This window comes from Narcine bancroftii, chromosome 1 (genome assembly GCF_036971445.1).
Source record: "Narcine bancroftii isolate sNarBan1 chromosome 1, sNarBan1.hap1, whole genome shotgun sequence".
Lineage (NCBI taxonomy): Eukaryota > Metazoa > Chordata > Chondrichthyes > Torpediniformes > Narcinidae > Narcine > Narcine bancroftii.
In genome coordinates, this window is record NC_091469.1 from 192634867 (window position 1) to 192655266 (window position 20400).

The 20400-nt window shown below is 42.7% G+C and overlaps 1 protein-coding gene across 1 annotated transcript in view; it reads right to left on the reverse strand.

Annotated features, from left to right (window-relative positions):
* Positions 1 to 20400, reverse strand: part of LOC138753503 (hemicentin-1-like) — a 349996-nt gene that overhangs the window by 77402 nt on the left and 252194 nt on the right. Inside the window, exons 72-79 of the mRNA XM_069916635.1 lie at positions 19247 to 19388; positions 17658 to 17802; positions 15388 to 15515; positions 14700 to 14856; positions 10201 to 10322; positions 5258 to 5422; positions 3613 to 3720; positions 3348 to 3485 (exon numbers count right to left, since the gene is read on the reverse strand). Of these exons, the coding sequence (XP_069772736.1) occupies positions 3348 to 3485; positions 3613 to 3720; positions 5258 to 5422; positions 10201 to 10322; positions 14700 to 14856; positions 15388 to 15515; positions 17658 to 17802; positions 19247 to 19388 (1105 nt within the window). The remainder of the gene's footprint in view (positions 1 to 3347; positions 3486 to 3612; positions 3721 to 5257; positions 5423 to 10200; positions 10323 to 14699; positions 14857 to 15387; positions 15516 to 17657; positions 17803 to 19246; positions 19389 to 20400) is intronic.

Sequence of the window (20400 nt, forward strand, 5' to 3'; positions counted from 1 at the left end):
CCACGCATACCAGTCAGTGACCAAAGAAATTCCTTTTTTTACCCTCCCCTCTGACACTGGGGAGCAGCCCCCACAGCACCTTGTCCCATCAGTAACGCAACGACCCTGTTTGGTCAGGGGTGGGGGCGCTGGTGAGGTGTTGTCATTGAATTTGACTATGTGCCTTGTGCAGTATTCAGAAGGCACTAGTGTATATATTGATTTTTAATTATGTCTTTTTGTTTTTACCTATAACATCTATATAGAGTTGTTGATTGTCTTATGATTGGTGAGTGGTGTGACCTTCAAGGGGTGGATTGTATTGGGAAGGGTTGTGGCTGTCACGTGACCGCACTGCCCCCTACCTAGTAGGAGGTCACGCCGGCTGCCAATCAATGTTTGGTTCCGTCCCACCCATTAGTGCACAATTTGCTGTTGGATCCATGTAAATTACCTGGACTGAACAGTCCAGCCTGCCTGTGCTCTTTGTTCTCTTTTTACCAGCTTGCTTCACTCCAGGCCTATGAGTGTGGAAGGGTGCTGGAGAAACTGTTGGTAAGATGTACACCATTAAAGGGGTTGGGAGCGTTTAATTAGTGTCCCTTGTAGCATAGAACCATGCCTGTACTGAGTCAAGGGGACATGGGGCATTGTAGTGATTTTTCCTTGATCATTGTATGGACCAGTTCATTGTGTGTGTGTATTTTGTTCCCATGCTATTTTCCCCTCGTTTGTTATTAATTGTCACTATTTCTTTCCCACAGTTCCTGTAAACTCTGTGTGTGTGTGTGTGTGTGTGTGTGTGTGTGTGTGTGTGTGTGTGTGTGTGTGTGTGTGTGTGTGTGTGTGTGTGTGTGTGCGCGCGCGCGCGTGTGCGGGTGCTGCATCAGTTACCATTTCCCCATCAAAACTGTGTTCAGGTCCTTGCCTTTGAGACCTCCCAAACCTGTTTCCTCACTCACAACACGAGGTGATCCAGAGCTGACGAGAACCAGCGATATTGCATCTGCTGCTAATGTGCCTGTTCTTCTTCTTTGGCTTGGCTTCGTGGACGAAAATTTATGGAGGGGTAAAGTCCACGTCAGCTGCAGGCTCGTTTGTGGCTGACAAGTCCAATGTGGGACAGGCAGACACGGTTGCAGCGGTTGCAGGGGAAAATTGGTGGGTTGGGGTTGGGTGTTGGGTTTTTCCTCCTTTGTCTTTTGTCAGTGAGGTGGGCTCTGCGGTCTTCTTCAAAGGAGGTTGCTGCCCGCCGAACTGTGAGGCACCAAGATGCACGGTTTGAGGCGAGATCAGCCCACTGGCGGTGGTCAATGTGGCAGGCACCAAGAGATTTCTTTAGGCAGTCCTTGTACCTCTTCTCTGTCTCGGTGGCCAGTGGTGATATGTAATTACACCACTAGTTCACCAGGGGTCATCCCGGTGACCTTGTATATACAGCAAAGCAGTCCAGAGCTACAGTCTAGCCTTCCAGGTTTGTCTTGCAGAGAGACAACACCTCTTAGTGTACATATTAGTTTATTAAAGCTGCCTTATACTCGTACTGCTGTTGTGGTTATTGTCAGTACAGTGCTGATAGGTATATTGCAGTGGGTCCAGATCTTTGTTTAATTACGTTAATTCTGGCCATGACCAGCCTCTTAAAGCATTTAATCCAGCAGAGGTTAGTGTTACTGGGCGATAGTTGTTGAGGCAGCTCACATTACACTTCTTGGGTACTGGGATTTGAAGCAGGTGGGAACCTCTTACTGCAGCAAAGAGAGGTTGAAAATGTCCGTGAACACTCCAGCTCATGTTCGGCAAGATTTTCAGTACCCTGCCAGGAACGCCATCAGAGCCTTGCGAGGGTTCACCCTCTTGAATGATGTTCTGAAGTCATCCACAGAGACAGATATCACAGGGTCCTCAGTTTTTTCAGGGATTCTAGAAGGCATTGTTTGGTTCTTCTTCTCAAAGCGGGCATAGAAGATGTTCAGCTCATTGGGTAGTGAAGCATCGCAGCCATCTATAGTATTGCCCTCTCTTTGTAGGCTGTAATGGTCTGCACTCCCTGCCATAGCTGGCATGTATCTTGTCTCTGTCTCTAACTTCCTCCAGAATTGCCACTTTGCTTCAGAGATGGCCTTCCATAGATTGTACCTGGATTTCTTGTAAAGATCCCAATCCATGGCCTTGAACGCTCTTGTTGTACTTGCCTGAGTGCCAGCTGTTTAAAGGTCATGTGGCCTGATGGAGACTGCTGATACTGAGGTCTGCCAGCGATCTTAGGACATCCATGTTATCTTGTAAATTTGATTTTGTGTTTCTGGTTTTGAGTTTGATTTTTAGAAGTTCTGAACTGGAATATTTGATTATTCCTGTCAGAGATGCTCACAGAGAGTCACTGCTGTAAGGTGCCATCTTGTAAAGAGTGATTCAAAATTTGGACACACAGCATGGTGACAGGCTCTTCTGGGCCATGAGCCCATGTCGCTCAAATACATCAAGTAACCAACATCCCCTATACATTTGAATGATGGGAGTAAACTAAGAGCATCCGGAGGAAACCCATGCAGACCTGAAGAGAACGTGTAAACTCCTTACAGACAGCACCAGATTTGAACCCGGGTTGCTGGATCTGCAATAGCGTCGCTACATTAACCGTGCTACCACAAAGTGCATTGTTTGTGGTGCAAGCACAGAGAATGACTATCAGAGCTGAGCTGTATCAAATGGTCAACCTTGTCCCTCTGCCAAAGCTCAGCATTTTCTATTCCTCCCCAAGATTACATTCATATATCCACGAGACAGAACTTGACTGAAGCTCTTATCTGTGATGTACTCAGCATAGGGCCAGCACAGATCAGTCCCCTAATCATCTGCTGCCACGTCCAGCTGCTCCTTGATCTGGTTGCACAAGAGTTGTAGTTGCTCCAACTTCCCACAGGAGTCATCGGCCAGACACTGGGAGATACTCTGACTTCCCACATTCTGCAGAAGGAGCACTGGACAGTCCTAAATGATATCTCGTCTGCACTAACCACTGAGAGAAAAACAATAGTAAGCCTCACTTTTATCTTGCCCTGTTGCAGTTCTGCAGCCTCCGCTCACTGAGACCTTCTTGCAAAGCCCTCACTGTCTCACTATTACACGGCCACTCCAAAATGGCCACTGAGCTCAACCTAATCTTCTTGTTATTGTCAGCTGATAACAAAGCAATGGGATTTGCCTCTATAGACCGCTCTCACGCTCCCTTCAATCCTGGGAACTTGCTCATCTCCTCTCTAATCTGTTTACCAAAGCCTATACCCATGGGATTTTGACCCTTTTCCTGGAGTTAATAGGTATTTCCCTTCTGTGTGAGTCACACGAGCAGACTGGCAGCTTACCTGTGCTTGAAATGGTGATGCCATCTTTCTGCCATGTAATACTGGGTCTTGGTGTGCCCGTCGACTCACAGGGTAGAATAATACCATTGTTCACCACAGTTTCATAGATGGCAGGTAGGGGTTTGATAACAGGTGGTGCTGCAAGGGCAAGAGAGAAACAGAATTCTGGGGTTAAGTTTGATATTATCTCCCCTTTTCCATGAAAGGTTTTTCATGATACAAAGGACATGCTGTGCTGCACATGAAAAGCTCTTTCCCTACTTACCCTGCACCGTGAGGTTAATGTGCTTACGTGCAGTCCCCACCATGTTCCGAGCCATGCAGACATAGGCACCAGCATGGCGCAGGGTGACCGAAGCAATTTCCAGAATTCCTGGAGAAACACAGAAGTTCCATCATAATTCTGGCAACTGCAAGGCTCGTGAGAAAATGCACAAGGCCAGTCACTGGAAGGCACAGATCTGTGCAATTTTATTGACAAAACTGGGAAGATATCCCCATTCATTTCTTGCTCAACAAACAAGCTGTTGATAAATCAGGCAGTTCATTGCCAACTTATGGAAGTCCAAGGTTCAGCTGAACAAATTCTCAGATAAATGGATGACAGACCTCTTCTGCCTGTTCCAGACGAGAAGCTTTTATACATGTATAAACATCACTTGTGTTTATTTGCAATTTTCATGTATAATCAAGTAATCAGCAGTGAAAGCAATGCTAGATACTGGGGAGAACTAGTGGCCACTCCAGAAAAGGCTCAACAGTATTGTCATGAGGATTTTTATGGGTTAACAGGAGCGAGTACTCCAGGTAAGGACACTGTGGCACACTACCAACCATCCTTGACTCTCCGCAGAGTGCACCTCCTATGTTTGACTGTGAGCTCAAGTTCAAGGGCTGGGCAACTTCCCATCCTTTCCCCATGTGTCAGTTAAAGCGATGGCCTACCTGGTGCCTGCAGGGAGTCCATCCGGGGGTTTATCCATAAAACGGACTGACCCTTCCAGGCATATCACTGAAATGAACAGTCATGTTCTTTGATTTTTACCATCTTCCCAACTATTGTCCCAGAGCCCAAATACTTTGAGTGGTTCTACCTTTGGGAATGGGTGTCTATCCAGGAGGGCCACAGAGATCCTCTGGAATCTCGCCAAAGAGTTTCATGTAGGAACCTTAACACAAATGTACAAAGATGTACATTTTTAAAAGGGTCTTGGACATTAGAGAGAATTATTGGATTAGATATCGGTTGTTCTCCTTCCATCCATAGTTTATACTGATGAGGTTTTGATGTTGAGATTATTGGAATAGAATAAAATGAACTGGGGTAGGGTGGGGGTGGAATAGGAAACTCACAGCTGAGCTCAGCTCTGGATCTCATCCAGTTTCAAGATGTTCCCACACTCAACATCAGGGTGGATGGATGTTAGGAATACTGTCTGATTTCTCCTTTTCTAAACAGGGGGTCCAAACAGCTCAGGTGAGCTGCTCTCAGTTGCCTGTTGTGATAGATGCTGACAAATTAAACACAGTGCAAGGATCCAAAGAAATTGACCAACTTTCTGGTTGGAAGTTAATATGATCACCTTTAATTTGAGACAGGACTCACAAGGACAAGCTATTAAATCACTCAACAAATTTACAAAAAAAAAAAAGCCGAAAGTTGTACTAAAACTTGCAACATTGTGCTGGAGAAATTGGAGCATAGTTAGGAAGTAAAGTGTAACCAATGTTTTGGGCCTGAGCTCTTCAATTCCAGGCAAAGGGATCAGACCTGAAACGTTGGTTACCCTTTCTATGGATTCTGTGCTGAGTTGTACTGCACTCGACTCCAGCATCTGCAGTCTTTTTCATTTAACTAAAACTTGCATGAGTATATTAATCAATGAAGAGAAAGTAAACCTTCCACAAACCTGTTGGCAGTACTTTGTACCCTGGCCCTCGGTTCCCTATTTGGGCTCCATCCTTCAACCAAGTCACTGATGGTGCAGGGATCCCTGTCACATGACATGTTAGCACCACTGGCGACATTGCACTGACAGTAACATCTGGAGAATCATCTGCAATTGATGGCGGGACTGGGATGCAAATATAGAAAGGTATTAAAAGTAATCTTTCACTGAATTATTGGATTAGGTATTGGCCAAGCTCCTTCACTCCATAGTTTACATTACGCAGTCTAACTTGTTGAGACACTTGACAAAGGAATAGATTTGACTCATGAACACCATGACTGCTCAGTGCAATTGGAAGCAACCTTTAGCTGTTTGATCGCACTACCTCCAAGTCTGTCAGGCTAAAGCTGAAAATCATGGTCCTTTACACAACCCTAGCTTGAAAGGCACACAGTACGTGTTTTCAGAGTATTTATTCCTAAATCCTTTGGAAAAAAGATCTATCTTCAAAACATGTCATAGTATAGTTAAAAGATGCTTTTAACTTTATTACAGAATCATAGAATCAATATGACAACATGAGCTGGATAAATTGTCCAATGAAGATACGTGTAGATACTAGTGGAGTTCATTTAAATCGGTGCGGACTAGAGAGGCCAAGATGGCCTGTTTCCTTACTGTAATTGTAATATGGTTATATGTTAAATACCTCTGATGTGGACCCAATTTTATTGTATGGGTATTTCCCACAAAAGATTACTTGGAGCAAGAGATTAATGCTTTATTTGGTCAAAGTCCACTGAAATCACAATGATGATGGGAGACCTATGGCTTCAGGATACGAGGCAACTTGGTTTATAATCTCCAACTTCCTAATGATAAAAAAAGTGGAAGATAAATTCAAGTGACAGGATGGTGACTTCCTGGAACTTATTTATTCATGTAAGTTCACTAAAATCAGCTGTGACATCCGATGTTTCCTTTGAGAAACTAGCCAGACTTGTTTTTGCAAGGATAAGCAAAGAATCAGCATCAGGATCTGGGTCAATAACAGTTGTCATTCCTACTTTGCTCAATGTGAGTTAAATCTGATGACCTTTTGGGAAGAAAAAATGGAAGTGAGGGGCTTGTAAGGCGATCCAAGATGGGAAAAAGAAAAAAGGAGGAAAAGACTCCCCATATAGTGGAGGTGGAGAGGCGGACCCTGGCCATACTAGGATGTTGGGGTTGGTGACAGCGGAGCCCCAGAACTTACTGAGAGAGGAGGACTCATGCCCAGGAGGGTGAGAGAAGAGGACCCCAAAAAGGTTTGATCACAGGGGGGCCGGGTGAAAGTCGTGACAGAGGGGGTGGGAGCATCGGCAAGCGCAGATTGCAAGGTGGCAGAAGCGAGAAACCGGGGCCCGTGGAAATGGCAGCAATGATGGTAGCAGCAGCGATGGAGGGGAAACAGTGGACAAACAGAGAAGATAAGGACTTACAGCACAAAGAAGATCTGAGTGAGGTCCAGGAGGAGCCCACAGTTGAGGCGGCGTTGGAGGGAAGAGGCATCAGGCTTGGTGGGCGACAGGAACAATGCAACCAGGGAGGCATGGGGACCCATTGGAGAGAGGAGAGGTTGGGAGGTGTGGGCAGCACCAGCCCGACAACTTCTGATAGTGATGCGGAAGAGAGAGAAGATGAGAAGGAAAATAAGTAGAGAAGAAGGCCTGAGAGACAAGGAAGGCAGGGGGTGGGGGAGGAGACAGAGAGATTGGTACCCACCACCAGGGACATTATGGAAACTATTCAAAAAATGCAAAAAAACATTAAAAACATTGGTAGTGGGCCAGAATGAAATTAAAGAAAGGTTAGATAATGTAACTGAAAGGGTAACGATGATGGAAGAGAGACTAGATAGGGGGGAAGAGAGATTGGAAAGGAGGGAGAGTGAGATGGATGTGTGGAAAAGAGAGAGGGAAAAATGGTTTCTTTAGCAAATTATAGGAGAAATAATTTAGTGGGGGATGAAGGAGGGTGCAAAAGAGAGATACCCGGTGGGATTCTTTAAAAAATGGATCCTCAGAAGCACTGGGGAAGAACCAAATTGGGAATAATTTGGAAATAGAAAGAGCCCACCGGTCTCTTGCTCCCCTCCTGAACCCAGAACAAAGACCCTGCTCCATCCTGGTCAAGCTCCTTCGCTACCAGGACAGGGAGCAAATTTTATGGGCAGCGGCAAGAGGAGTGAGGGAGAGGAGAGGCCAGCTGAATATGAGAGGAAAAAGTTCCTGTTTTTCCCTGATATTACTGCGATGCTATTAAGGAATTTAATGCAGTTTTTAAAAAAATCTAAAGCAAAAGGGGATTGAGTTCACCCTCCTTCACCCTGCATCTTTAAAAATAACAAGGCCAGGAGGGGAGTGAACATACTTTGTGGATGCTAGAGAGGCAATGAATTTTATGTTAAAAACTTGCTGCCCTCTTGGGATTAAATGTAAATATTAATGGGAAAGAAATTAAGATGATGGGTGGCATTTTTTGCAAATGATAAGGACATAGAATGTTTTATTGTTGTATTGTTAGAAACATAAATGTCAAAGTTAAATAAAGAAAGAATATGGGGATCTCTGAGAAGGGGAGAAGAAACAGAATAAGAGGAAAATGGGTGCAGTAGGGACACTCCATATGAATGGGGTAGTTGGGCCAGTTGTGTGGGATTGGGTGCCAGAAAGGGAAAGGAAGGCAAGGAGGAAGAGAAGAGGGGAGGGATACCAGGGGGTGTTTCTGGCCTTTTTATTTGATTTGTTGTTTTAGTTTTTTTTTTAATAGTTGGTTTAGGTTTTATTTTGAGGGCAGTTACCTGTGTCAGAGGCCAATGGATGATAAAATGGACAGAAAATAAGTATCAGGGGAAAAGGAGGGAGGAAATTAATGGAGAGGTCCTGGGTAATTAAATTAAATTCATATGTTTTAATGTAAATAGGATAGATTAATGGAATGATAAAAAAGAGTCTTGGCACACCAAAATAAAAAAAATACAGGTAGATATAGCTTTTCTATGGGAGACCCACCTCACAAATCAAGAACATGGAAAGTTAAAAAGGGGGTGGGTGGAGGTCAGGTGGTGATGTCCTCCTTCAATTCCAGAGCCAGGGGAGTGGCTATCCTCAAAGGGAAAAACGTTCCAGTGGTGGTCCGGGATATGGTCGTTGAGCTGGCTGGGAGATTTGTGATGATTCACTGTCAAATATACTCTGAACTATGGATACTTATGAATATATATGCCCAAATTTCAATGATGAACAATTCATACAAGATATATTTCTAAAGATATCGGGGGGGGGGGGTGAAAATGCTTTGATTGGAGGGAATTTTAACTTTTGTCTGGATCCAGTCATGGACAAGTCAACAAGGAAAGATACAAGGCCCAGGGCAGCTAAATCTACCCTGGTCTTTATAAAAGAGCTAAATTTAATAGATGTCTGGAGAAGGCAGAATCTGAGAGCAAGGGATTACTCCTTTTACTCAAGACAACATGATTCCTACACCAGAATTGATTTATTTTTGGCATCAGCCCAATTGGAGGATAGAATAGTGGAGACTGAGTACATAGCTTGGTTACTGTCTGACCATTCACCCTTGAGTCTATCTATTATAATGCTAGATAAGCAGGTCATGGTGTATAGATGGCGCTTTAATTTGTTGCTGTTGGGAAAAATGGAATTTTGTAATGCCATTAGAGCTCAATCTGTCCCTCTTCTATCAATAGTTCCCTATTATGGGACAAATTAAAAGCTTATTTAAGGGGCAAGATAATTCGATATATTAACGGTATTAAAAATGACCATATGAAAGAGCTTAACAACTTGGAAGAAAAACATAGGAAATTAATGAATAAAGAAGCTCAAATATAATACAATGCAAAGATATAAGACAGAAAAGTTGATCTTAAGAGGGAATCACATAGACTTCAGGCAAAGAATCAACCATGACCTTATGCACATCTAAGAGATCTCATGCTTCTATCTCTTGTGTTGTAGTCAGGATGCTTTCTCCTCTTCACAGAGGTGGTTTTTTTTCTTCTAAATCATCTGTTTGCAGTTGCACGTTGATTAAAAAAAGAATTTGAGTACATAACTTAACAAAATAAACTATAGATGCAATTCCTGTTCCATCTCTGTCTTATAGGCTGGCTCAATCGATTTTCACAGAGATTTTTAAGTTGCCTGAAGGCAGTGGTGCATGAGATGAGCTGAAAGAGCAAGACGAATGCATGAAGGCAGGAATGTAGAAATCTGACATTTCCAGTGGACAAATAATTGCAAAAGAAGGAAGAAATATCAATTCACAAGGACCGAGAAGGCAGACAGGTGCCTTTAATATGAAGAGGTCTTCTTCGAAAGGAAGGATATCTTAATAGAACAGAGAGACCCATTCAAAGTCAGATTAGGGTCTTTAACAGAGAAATTCTTTGGAGAACTAAGCACTTGTTGCCCAGCATCTGAAAATTTTGTTGTTTACATCATGATGAAGGTAATGCAGACAACGTAAAATTTATAAATAAATCCAATTGAATTACAATAAACCAAGGATCAGCTCCAAGCATATGCAGAGAAATTAAGCTATTCATTTTATCAAATTACCCAGAAATCCAACACATAAACAGATCACATCAGCTCCTCATGGTGATGGTAAACAAGAAAATATCCAGATGTCGGGGTCAAGGGCAGTACACAAAAGTGCTGGAGAAACTCGGGTAGATTCCTAAAGAAAGGCTCAGCCCTGAAACATGCCATGTGACCTGCTGAGTTTCCCCAGCACTATTGTGTCCTGATTGTTTTCCTTTTCACCCTCTCCCAATGGCTCCACTGTTGCCTAAATTCTACTTCCTCTACCCTATGCTCCTGAAGTAGTCAGCTGGCAAGGATCCTTGGTTCACTTCACCCTCCCCACACATACAAAGGCAAGGAAAGTCTCACCATGCACGGTTAACTGGATAAGCCTGTGTGATTCCCCGACCTCGTTTGACGCTGAGCACTCATACAGTGCTGTGTCCTCGGTGGTGGCAGAAAAGATCTGCAGTGAACCCGATGCCAACAACCTGAAAAAGCAAACAGGAACACGACTGTCAACCGAGCAGGTGGGAACAGCATGTGAAACGAAATGGCTCTAGTGCCAAAGCAATGGCACACCTGCTTTCTGTGCTGTTATTTGTATAAGATCACACTTAGTGCTAATTTACATAAAATCAATGATCTCCCTTTGATCCGGAAGTTGGAGGAGGATTTAGATAGATGGAAAACCCTGCCTATAACTTTAATATCTATTTCACTCTTTGCCTATCCCATTGTCCCAGAGTTTCTTTAAGGCGCTCAACAGATGAGGCAGGAAGCACATGGTAGCTTGAGTCTCCATGGAAAAATTGAGTTGGGGATACTAACTGGGAGGTCTGAAATGACCAGACTTAAAAAAATACTATTGGGCAGCCTAGTCGAGGTTTATTGCTTCTCTCTATAAGGGAGGTGGTACCCCCTCCTGGGCACATATTGGACTGCACATAGTAGGAGGAAAGATAGAGGGAGAGTTAATATCTAAGTGGGACACTAAATTGATATCAAGGGAAACAGATAACTCCATACTAAAACTTGTAATTCAGACATGGACAAAAAGAAATCAATGTATCAGGCTAAAGGTGGGGTTATCTCCTAAAATGTCTTTGTGCCAGAACAAATTAATACTTATGACTCTGGATAATAAGATGCTGGATATCTAGTGCTGAAAGGGGATCAGGTGTAGTAAGGATTGTTATAAACGGGGGCGGCTCATGACATTTGAACAGCTGAGGAATAAATATGATTGGTCCAAATAAAAATTTCTTCTGCCATCTTCAGCTAAGATCTTTCTTAAGGGATAATTTGGGACTGTCTATGGCCCTACCCGTATGTAGTAACATGGAGATTCTAATTCAAAAAGGGAATGCGCGCAAGTTTATCTCTACTATGTATCTCCTATTCCAAAGTGAGGGCCAAAAGCCGGGCTTACACAAGGCAAGGGAAAGGTGGGAGATGGACTTGGGCACAACAATCCACGAGTGGTACTGGTCAGACCTGTGTTGGGACAGCAATGACAGCAGTTATTAATACATATGCAATATAATTTCCTGCATCAAGACTTGAAGGGCCAACATGGCCTGTTTCTGCGCTGTAAATGGCTATATGGTTATATGGTTAACTGTACCTCACACTACAAAAATTACATAAATTTAAATCAGGAATCTCTAAAATGTGTTCTGGGTATGGTGTGGAGATTGGAACCTTTATCCATTCAACCTGGCTGTGTACAAGGGTGAAATCTTTCTGGGAGGACCTGGGGAGATTCTGAAAAAAATTACAAAGGTGAATTTTCCACCGAATCTTGAATTGTACCTTCTGGGAAAAATTATGGACATGAGTTTTAAATTGTTCAAGAACCAAATTAAGTTTGTGGAGGTCACCTTGGCGGTAGCCAGGAAATGTATAGCGGTCATGTGGAAGTCCGACTCCCAGTTAAATATTACACAATGGAATACAGAAATGCAGAGTTGTATTCTCCTGGAGAAAACTACGTACAATTTAAGGAGGAAATATGACACATTCGTTGGGGTATGGCAGCCTCATCTGCAGCATTTAGGTATGCAGATAGAGTTACACCCCTTCTAAATAGAGTAAAGGTAAAAATCTGTTCTTCTTTCTTTTCTTTGGCTTGGCTTCGCAGACGAAGATTTATGGAGGGAGTAAATGTCCACGTCAGCTGCAGGCTCGATTGTGGCTAACAAGTCCGATGCGGGTCAGGCAGACACGGTTGCAGCGGTTGCAGGGGAAAATTGGTTGGTTGGGGTTGGGTGTTGGGTTTTTCCTCCTTTGTCTTTTGTCAGTGAGGTGGGCTCTGTGGTCTTCTTCAAAGAAGGTTGCTGCCCGCCGAACTGTGAGGCGCCAAGATGCACGGTTTGAGGCGATATCAGCCCACTGGCGGTGGTCAATGTGGTAGGCACCAAGAGATTTCTTTAGGCAGTCCTTGTACCTCTTCTTTGGTGCACCTCTGTCACGGTGGCCAGTGGAGAGCTTGCCATATAACACGATCTTGGGAAGGCGATGGTCCTCCATTCTGTAGACGTGACCCACCCAGCGCAGCTGGATCTTCAGCAGCGTGGACTCGATGCTGTTGACCTCTGCCATCTCGAGTACTTCGATGTTAGGGATGAAGTTGCTCCAATGAATGTTGAGGATGGAATGGAGACAACGCTGGTGGAAGCGTTCTAGGAGCCGTAGGTGATGCCTGTAGAGGACCCATGATTCGGAGCTGAACAGAAGTGTGGGTATGACAACGGCTCTGTATACGCTTATCTTTGCAAAGTCCTCAGCGACAAGATCTCCATCCTCAACCGATGGCCAGAACACTTCCAATCTCTTTTCAGTGCCAACCGCTCAGTCCAAGATTCCGCCCTGCTCCAGCTCCCTCAACAGCCCCTAAGGCTAGAGCTGGATGAGGTCCTCACCCAGGAAGAGACATATAAGGCAATTGAACAACTGAAAAGTGGCAAAGCAGCAGGTATGGATGGAATCCCCCCAGAGGTCTGGAAGGCTGGCGGCAAAACTCTGCATGTCAAACTGCATGAGTTTTTCAAGCTTTGTGGGGACCAAGGAAAACTGCCTCAGGACCTTCGTGATGCCATCATCATCACCCTTTACAAAAACAAAGGCGAGAAATCAAACTGCTCAAACTACAGGGGAATCACGCTGCTCTCCATTGCAGGCAAAATCTTCGCTAGGATTCTCCTAAATAGAATAATACCTAGTGTCGCCGAGAATATTCTCCCAGAATCACAGTGCGGCTTTCGCGCAAACAGAGGAACTACTGACATGGTCTTTGCCCTCAGACAGCTCCAAGAAAAGTGCAGAGAACAAAACAAAGGACTCTACATCACCTTTAAAAATCTGTACTAATAGTGAAATGACTGAGATAAATGAAATGGGTCACGGTGCAGATGATGTGCTCTTGTTTTGTATCTTTTTCATTTTTACTTTAAGTTACTCTCAGTTTGTATTTGGTTCCCTTAAAGGTTGGTGACGCTGCAGATTTTGGGTTCTTTATGTTGGTTTAATTTAAATAATCTTTTCCTTGTAATATTAGGGTATGGGAGGGAAGGGAAAGGGGTGGTTGGGGGGAGAAAAGGGCTCTGAAAGCATCATTGCTGAGAAAGATTATATTGTTGTTCTGGATTTATGAGTCTTATAAAATCAAAAATATTCAAAATAAAAATCACACTTGATACCATTGTTCATCGATTGTGCAACTGACCACAGCAAAGTGATGGGAGTGAGTACTGCTTCTGTGAGAGTCCCATATCAGTAGTACATGCAGAAAATGGGACCATCTGGCACTTTCAGGAGGTGGCTTTATGTCAAGTATAGCTCTGTTCAAGGGGGACAGTGTTCCTCTTGCTCCCACACTCAGCCTTAGCTTTTCATCAGCACCTTACACCCAGCAACATCGTAGAAATAAAGAAGATATACAACCCATTAGGCCATTTTTGTCCAAACATTCTGAGCTGCTACTGCACGATATTCCATAAATATCTCCCCTCTTTCCATTTACCTCTATTTTTCAGTACATCATCCTGCTCTCTTTCCCTTAAATGTTTGCCCAGTTTCATTTATAGAAGCAGTGAGATTATGTCTAATGGGTGCTTAGTAAATGCATTCAAAGCAATCATCAGACATTTCCAAATACCTAACACAGGAAAGCATTTTCTTGCACAGCAATTGAAATGTAGGTTCAACTCCAGTGTTCAAGGGGCAAATATCTGGAAGGAAAGAATTTGCCAAACTATGCAGAAGAGGTGAAATTAATAGGATTGCTGGTACGAACTCAACAGACCATATTCTGTGTTTCCCATGCATCACTTTCCATTCTCTGTTGAGACTGTCCTGACTGTCAAGATAAGGAAGCATTCTGAATTAGGATCCAATGATCTGGATAATCTCGATGTGAACAAAAGACCAGGTACCGCTGTGGCTGTAGAGGAATTTACATTCAAGAATTATGAAATTCTGGAATTGAAATTGTGAGAGGAACAGATTTGTGAAAATTCTATCCTCACCTACAGCTGTATCCACACTTAACTGACTTTTGGTCGTCTGTTCATTCTGATTCATTTGAGTGAAATTACCAGTTTAACAGTCCACCTTTCTAAGCAGGTGTAATTTCATGCAGATGTGACATTCTCATTAATTTATCCATCATCCCATCCTCTAATTCACCTTTAATTTCTCAGATTGATACAATAGCTGGCAGAAGAGAGACTATTGGCTCTTTGGTCTGGACCAGATTCAATCCTCAGATTGAAAGGACACTGCAATTATCCCTCTGTACTTCAAACAAGGTTTCTATCGAGGCCTTCATGCAAGCAGCAATTTTCCAGTCAGAGCTTCAATGTTACCTGTACATGTTCTGTTGGAGGTTAAAGTTCAGAGGTTTACCATTTTTCTTCCAGGTCACTTCAGGTTTAGGACTTCCGGAAACCTCGCAACTCACCTCTACTTGAGTATTCGCAATGGCCGTGATATTAGTTGGAGAAGGGCTGATTATGGGTGCACCTAAAAGTCCAAAAGGAAATGCCTTTGTTCAGAAATGTGTCATTCTTTCAGAAATATCAAGAACCATTTAAAGTGGCATCACATGCCATATTGAAATGTGAAAGGGCTGAAAGACATGATGAGGTAAATTCAGAAATGGTCAACAGATACAGAGTGAGAATTGGAGGAAGGAAGGAAGATAAATCATTTCATCAACTCTAATGGCTCATGGAAAGAGGGAGATAGTGTGGTAAAAGAGCATTAGGTTTTCACACATCTCTCCTTTTAATCTGTATAAAAATGATTCACATCAAAATATATTAACAGATCGTGATTTCTTGCTTTACTTAGTGCTCTTCGGTCTCCCACAGCTGCAACATGTTCATCTGCTCCCCGTATTTGCCTGAAATGAGTTCAGTTCCCTGCTTAGGTGTTTTCTACTCTCTTAGGCTCTCCTTTTTTCTCTTTCCTAAAGGTTCACCACTCCTATCCCTGAGAATAACACACCACTGCTCAAACAGTCCTGGTACCATTCCTGTGAAGTAAACCTACCCAAGACTTGCAGCTCGATGTAATGATGATCCGTGCCTACTGCACTGGACGCTGAGCAAAGATAACGGCCAGCATCAAAAACTTGGACTGAGTAAATTCGAAGGGAACCATCAGGGAGGAAGTCAAACCTGTGAGGAAATCAAGATTCAGCAATCAGATAACAACAGAGAGATTAGAGCATGATGAAGACACTGAGATACAAGTTACTACTAGATTCAACAGCACCATTCACTCAAGAGGCTGGTAAAACAGGGTTCCTTATGTTCACAATTCTCCTTCATGAAAATGACTTCAATCCATTTGAACTTTTGAAGAAAGGGTACTTTAGAAGTAAACAGCTGTGACATGTGGTAGACCACTGAAATATACAACTTCTAGTGTCAGTTCTTGGACATTCTGAGACAAGCATCAGTCAGTAGTGGAGGGAGAGCTCAATAGTCAACTCTGCAAACCTGAGCGAGGCAGCAGGTGGAAAGCAACCAGGGTCCCCATGGTTAAGTTAAAGCCAAAGTAAAAGCAAATGCAATGGTATATAAGGACTGGGAAGATCTTAAAAACTTACCTAAGGCAACTAAAAATGTCATGAAGGAAAATATGAACTTTGAAAGGAAGCAAATAATATCAAAAAGGAGACTAAAATATATTAAACTATATTAAGAGTAAAAAAGAGGCAAGAGTAGATATAGCACTGATAGAAACTAATGCTGGAGAAATTGTAATGGGAGACAAGGAGATGGCAGAGGAAGAAAATAAGTATTTTGCATCAGCCTTGACTTTCAAGGCTGTCGGGGAGAACAGTCATGATCAGAAGGTGCTTGGGAAGCTGAAACATCTAATGGTAGATAAGTCTCCCAGACCAGATGGAATGCACCCTCATGTTCTGAAAGAAGTAGCTACAGAGATTGTGGTGGCATTAGTAATGATCTTCTAAGAATCAATAGTAAATTGCAAAGGTCTCTCCGCTATTTAAAAAGGGAGGGAGGCAGCAGAAAGGAAATTATAAACCTGTTAGTCTAACATCGGTGGTTGGAAAGTTGTTGAAGTCAATGGTCAAGGATGAGGTTATGGAATGCCTGGAGGTGGATGACAAGATAGGCTAAATTCAGCATGGTTTCCTGACAAACCTACTGCAATTTTTTGATGAAACCACAAGCAGGCTAGACAAAGGACATGCAGTGGATACTGTATGTTTGGACTTTTAAAAGACCTTGACAAGGTGATGGATGAGGCTGCTTCACAAGATGAGAGCACATGGAATTACAGGAAGGATGCAAAGATTCACAAGAATGATTCCTGGAACGAAAGGATTAGCAAATGCAGAATGTTTGATGGCTCTTGGACTGTACTCCTCAGAATTCAGAAAAATGAGGGGGAACCTCGTAGAAGCATTTTGAATGTTGAAAGCCCTGGATAGAGCAGACATGGAAAAGTTGTTTCCCATGGTAGGGGAGTCTAGGACAAGGGGGCACAACCAAGAATGAAGGTTGTCCATCTAAAACAGAGATGCGTAGGAATTTCTTCAGCCAGAGAGTGGTGAACTTCTGGTATTTGCTACCACAGACAGCTGTGGAGGCCATCACTAAGGCAGAGATTGACAGGTATCTGAATAGTTAAGATATTAAAGGTAATTGGGAGAAGGCAGGGGAGTGGGGGGCTGAGTGGGAGAATGGATCAGCTCATAATGGAATGGCAGAGCAGACTCGATGGTCCGAATGGCTTACTTCTGCTTCTATATCTTATGTTTCTATCGTCTTATCAGATGTAAAGTATACAGTGGTGGCGATGAAGAATGGGTGATAGTGGTGGTGAAAGTGTGCATTTTTGGTCATAGAAAGTATATGCTGGGTGTTGGTAATTAAAGCTGTGCATTGGTGGTAAAATGGACATGCATCCCTGGTGATGAAACATGCACATTGACAACCACAAAAAGTGCACTGTAGGGGTGACAGAACAGGCTCATCCTCCTGTTCAGAAAGACCTCCTGATGTTTGGTCTCAGCATACGACTGAAGGTTATGGAGCACACTAGCACTCAACAATGCACGTGGAATTATACCTTGTAAAGGCCAGCAGGTTCTGAACAGGAACGCAGAAAATTGAGAAAGAAATAAAGAGAGAAAGAAACAACCTTGAGATCAAAATACATAAATAAACTTGGAGTCAGCTAGGATCTTAAGAAGTAAAAGACTGGATGATCTCAGTTTTATGTATGAGGCAACACTGAGAAGAATTGGACTAATGATTGATTGTTCTCTGGCCATCAGCCTGTACCTGGAGCTGTCTGGATGTAGTAAACTGCCACCCTTTCTCCAAGTGACTGTTGGTTTGGGGTTCCCACGGACTTCACATTCCAGCAAAGCAGGCTGATTGATGAACACGGAGAGGGTTGGAGAACTGGTGCTGATCACTGGAGCAACTGAAATGCACAGGAAGGTACCAAGTAAATAAAACTGTGGATTAAAATGTACATTGGCTGATAAATAGTAGAGACACAAAACAGAGTAATTAAATGGGCCCTCTCTTAACCCAGCTGAGAATAAAAAGTCATTAAGCAGGGATTTCTCAAATATACAAGAGTTGAATTTTCATATTGCTCAGTGTGAAAAATGGAGACTTTTCGAGCAACAGTCACACAAACCAAAGTGTGGCAGGCCCAAAACAAGCTCAAAGTTATCAGAAACCCTTCATAGACAATTACATCTTGGGGATTTCTAATCTCATGACTAAAGTTAATACTATTTTGGTTAAAGATTGCACAATATTTTAAAGGAGTACAATTGAGAGTGTCCTGTCTGGCTGCAATATAGTGTGGTATGGTAGCTGCAAAACATCAGACCAGAAGTCAATAGAGAGAATCATTAGAACAGCTGAGATCACCAGGGTCTCCCTTTCCTCTTTTGATGACTTTCACAGGGAGTGTTGCTTAAACAGGGCTCAAAGAATGATTGAGGATCCCTACTATCCATCATACTGGATCTTTAATCTACTACTACCAGGACAGAAGTACAGGAGCATCAAAGTCAGGACTACCAAGCTGGGAAATAGCTTCTTCCCACAACCTGTTACCTTGAGTCTCTTATAATTGAAACAAATAAATAATTTTGAAATATTTACATTTATTCTGAAATGTTCCTGTTAACATTGCAGTGAAATTATCATATTTTTTACATGATATTTTTATGTATATATGTGATTATTACGCGCTGTGTATTATGTGTGTAAAGGCATGCAAAGTGGTCTGGAGAAACACTGTTTTGTCTGGTTGTATATATAGTCAGATGATAATAATTGATAAAGATGCCTGTGGATATTTTGTAATCCTTTACTGAGTTCTGGTAGCTGAGATTACATTCTCTTCCACAGACCGTGGTAGAGGCAGGGATAATTATATTGTTTAAAACACCTTTCAATAGGCAAATGGAATAGGAAAGGATGGGGATATGGGTTGAACAGAGGTAAATGGACTGGTTTGGTTGGCATGGATAAGTTGGGCTGAAGGGCCTTTTTCCATGCTGTAGAACTCTATGACCTGATGCTTCACTCCATTAGGTGAGCACTGATGTCCTGTTCTGAGACTGCAGCACAAACAGCTGCTGTTGTTTGATTGCTTTATCAGGTCATTTGTAAGGTTATAGAATCATACAGCGAAACAACATAGAAATCTTGCCGTTCAGCCCACCAAAGCTGCTGGCTTTTGGAAAGGATTTTCACTAAACCATTCTCTTTCTCCTTTCTCAATCCTCTGAAATGTTTCTTTTATGAATACTTATTCACTTTTCTCACTTTTCAAAGTTTTGAGCAACTTCATTTGATTGACTCTCATCCTTCCTGTGAACGCTGCAGTGAAATGAAGCACTCACCGTGAATAATAACCTTGAATACACGGTTCATTACACCTGCAAAGTTGCTGATATGGCACCTGTATGTGCCAGTGTCTGAGGGACCAACATTGCTGATCACCAGGTGATGACTGTCTGGCACATTCTTAACACGAGCATCAACCTGAAAGGAAAGGGACAATGCAAAGCTTGGATTGCAAACCAAAAGTAACAACAGTCACCCCTTGAGCTCCAAGAATATCACATTACCTAAAAGCAGGTGGGAGTTATTATTTATACATATTTATTTTAATTATATCTTTATGCATCTATATGTATGTGTGTGCACTGTGGTCAGGAGAAATGTTATTTTGTCAGATTTAATAAACTTGAACATTAACAGAAGCAACACTGGAGTGACTTCCACAAGCTGGGCTGTTAGAAGCTTAATTCTGAATGTTGGGTCTGGTTTCAGCTATTGGTCTCTTGAACCTCCACATCCTAGCCTCATTTTAACACTAGAACCATAGAACACTGCAGCACAGAAAATAGGCCCCTTCAGCCCTTCTAGTCTGTGCTGAACCAGTTTTTTTGCCTAGTCTCACTGACCTGCACCTTGTCCATATCTCTCCATACCTTTCCCATACATGTACATGTCCAAATACTTATTAAATGTTAAAATTGAGCCTGCATTCACCACTTCAGCTGGCAGCTCATTCCATATCCTCACCCCTCTCTGTGTGAAGAAGTTCCCTTTCATGTTCCCCCTAAACTTTTCCCCTTTCATTCTCACTAGATGTCTTCTGGTTTGTATCACACCTACTCTCAGTGGGAAAAAAAACCCATTTACATTTACTCTGTCTATCCCCCTCATAATTTTAAATGCCTCGATCAAATCTCCTCTCATTGTCAAATCCAGTTCAATACTTCACCATGAATACCTAGCGTCTGAATCTTCCTGACTAACCTCCCTTGTGGGTCCTTATCAAAGACCTTACTAAAGTCCACTAGACAAAACTACAGCCTTTCCTTCATCAACTTTCCGGGTAACCTACTTGAAAAACTCTTAAGAGTGGTTAAACACGTCCTATCATGCACCAAGCCATGTTAACTATCCCTAATCAGTTTCTGGCTACCCAAATAATTGGTTATCTGATCTCTTAGAACACCTTCCATTAATTTACTTATTACTGGCA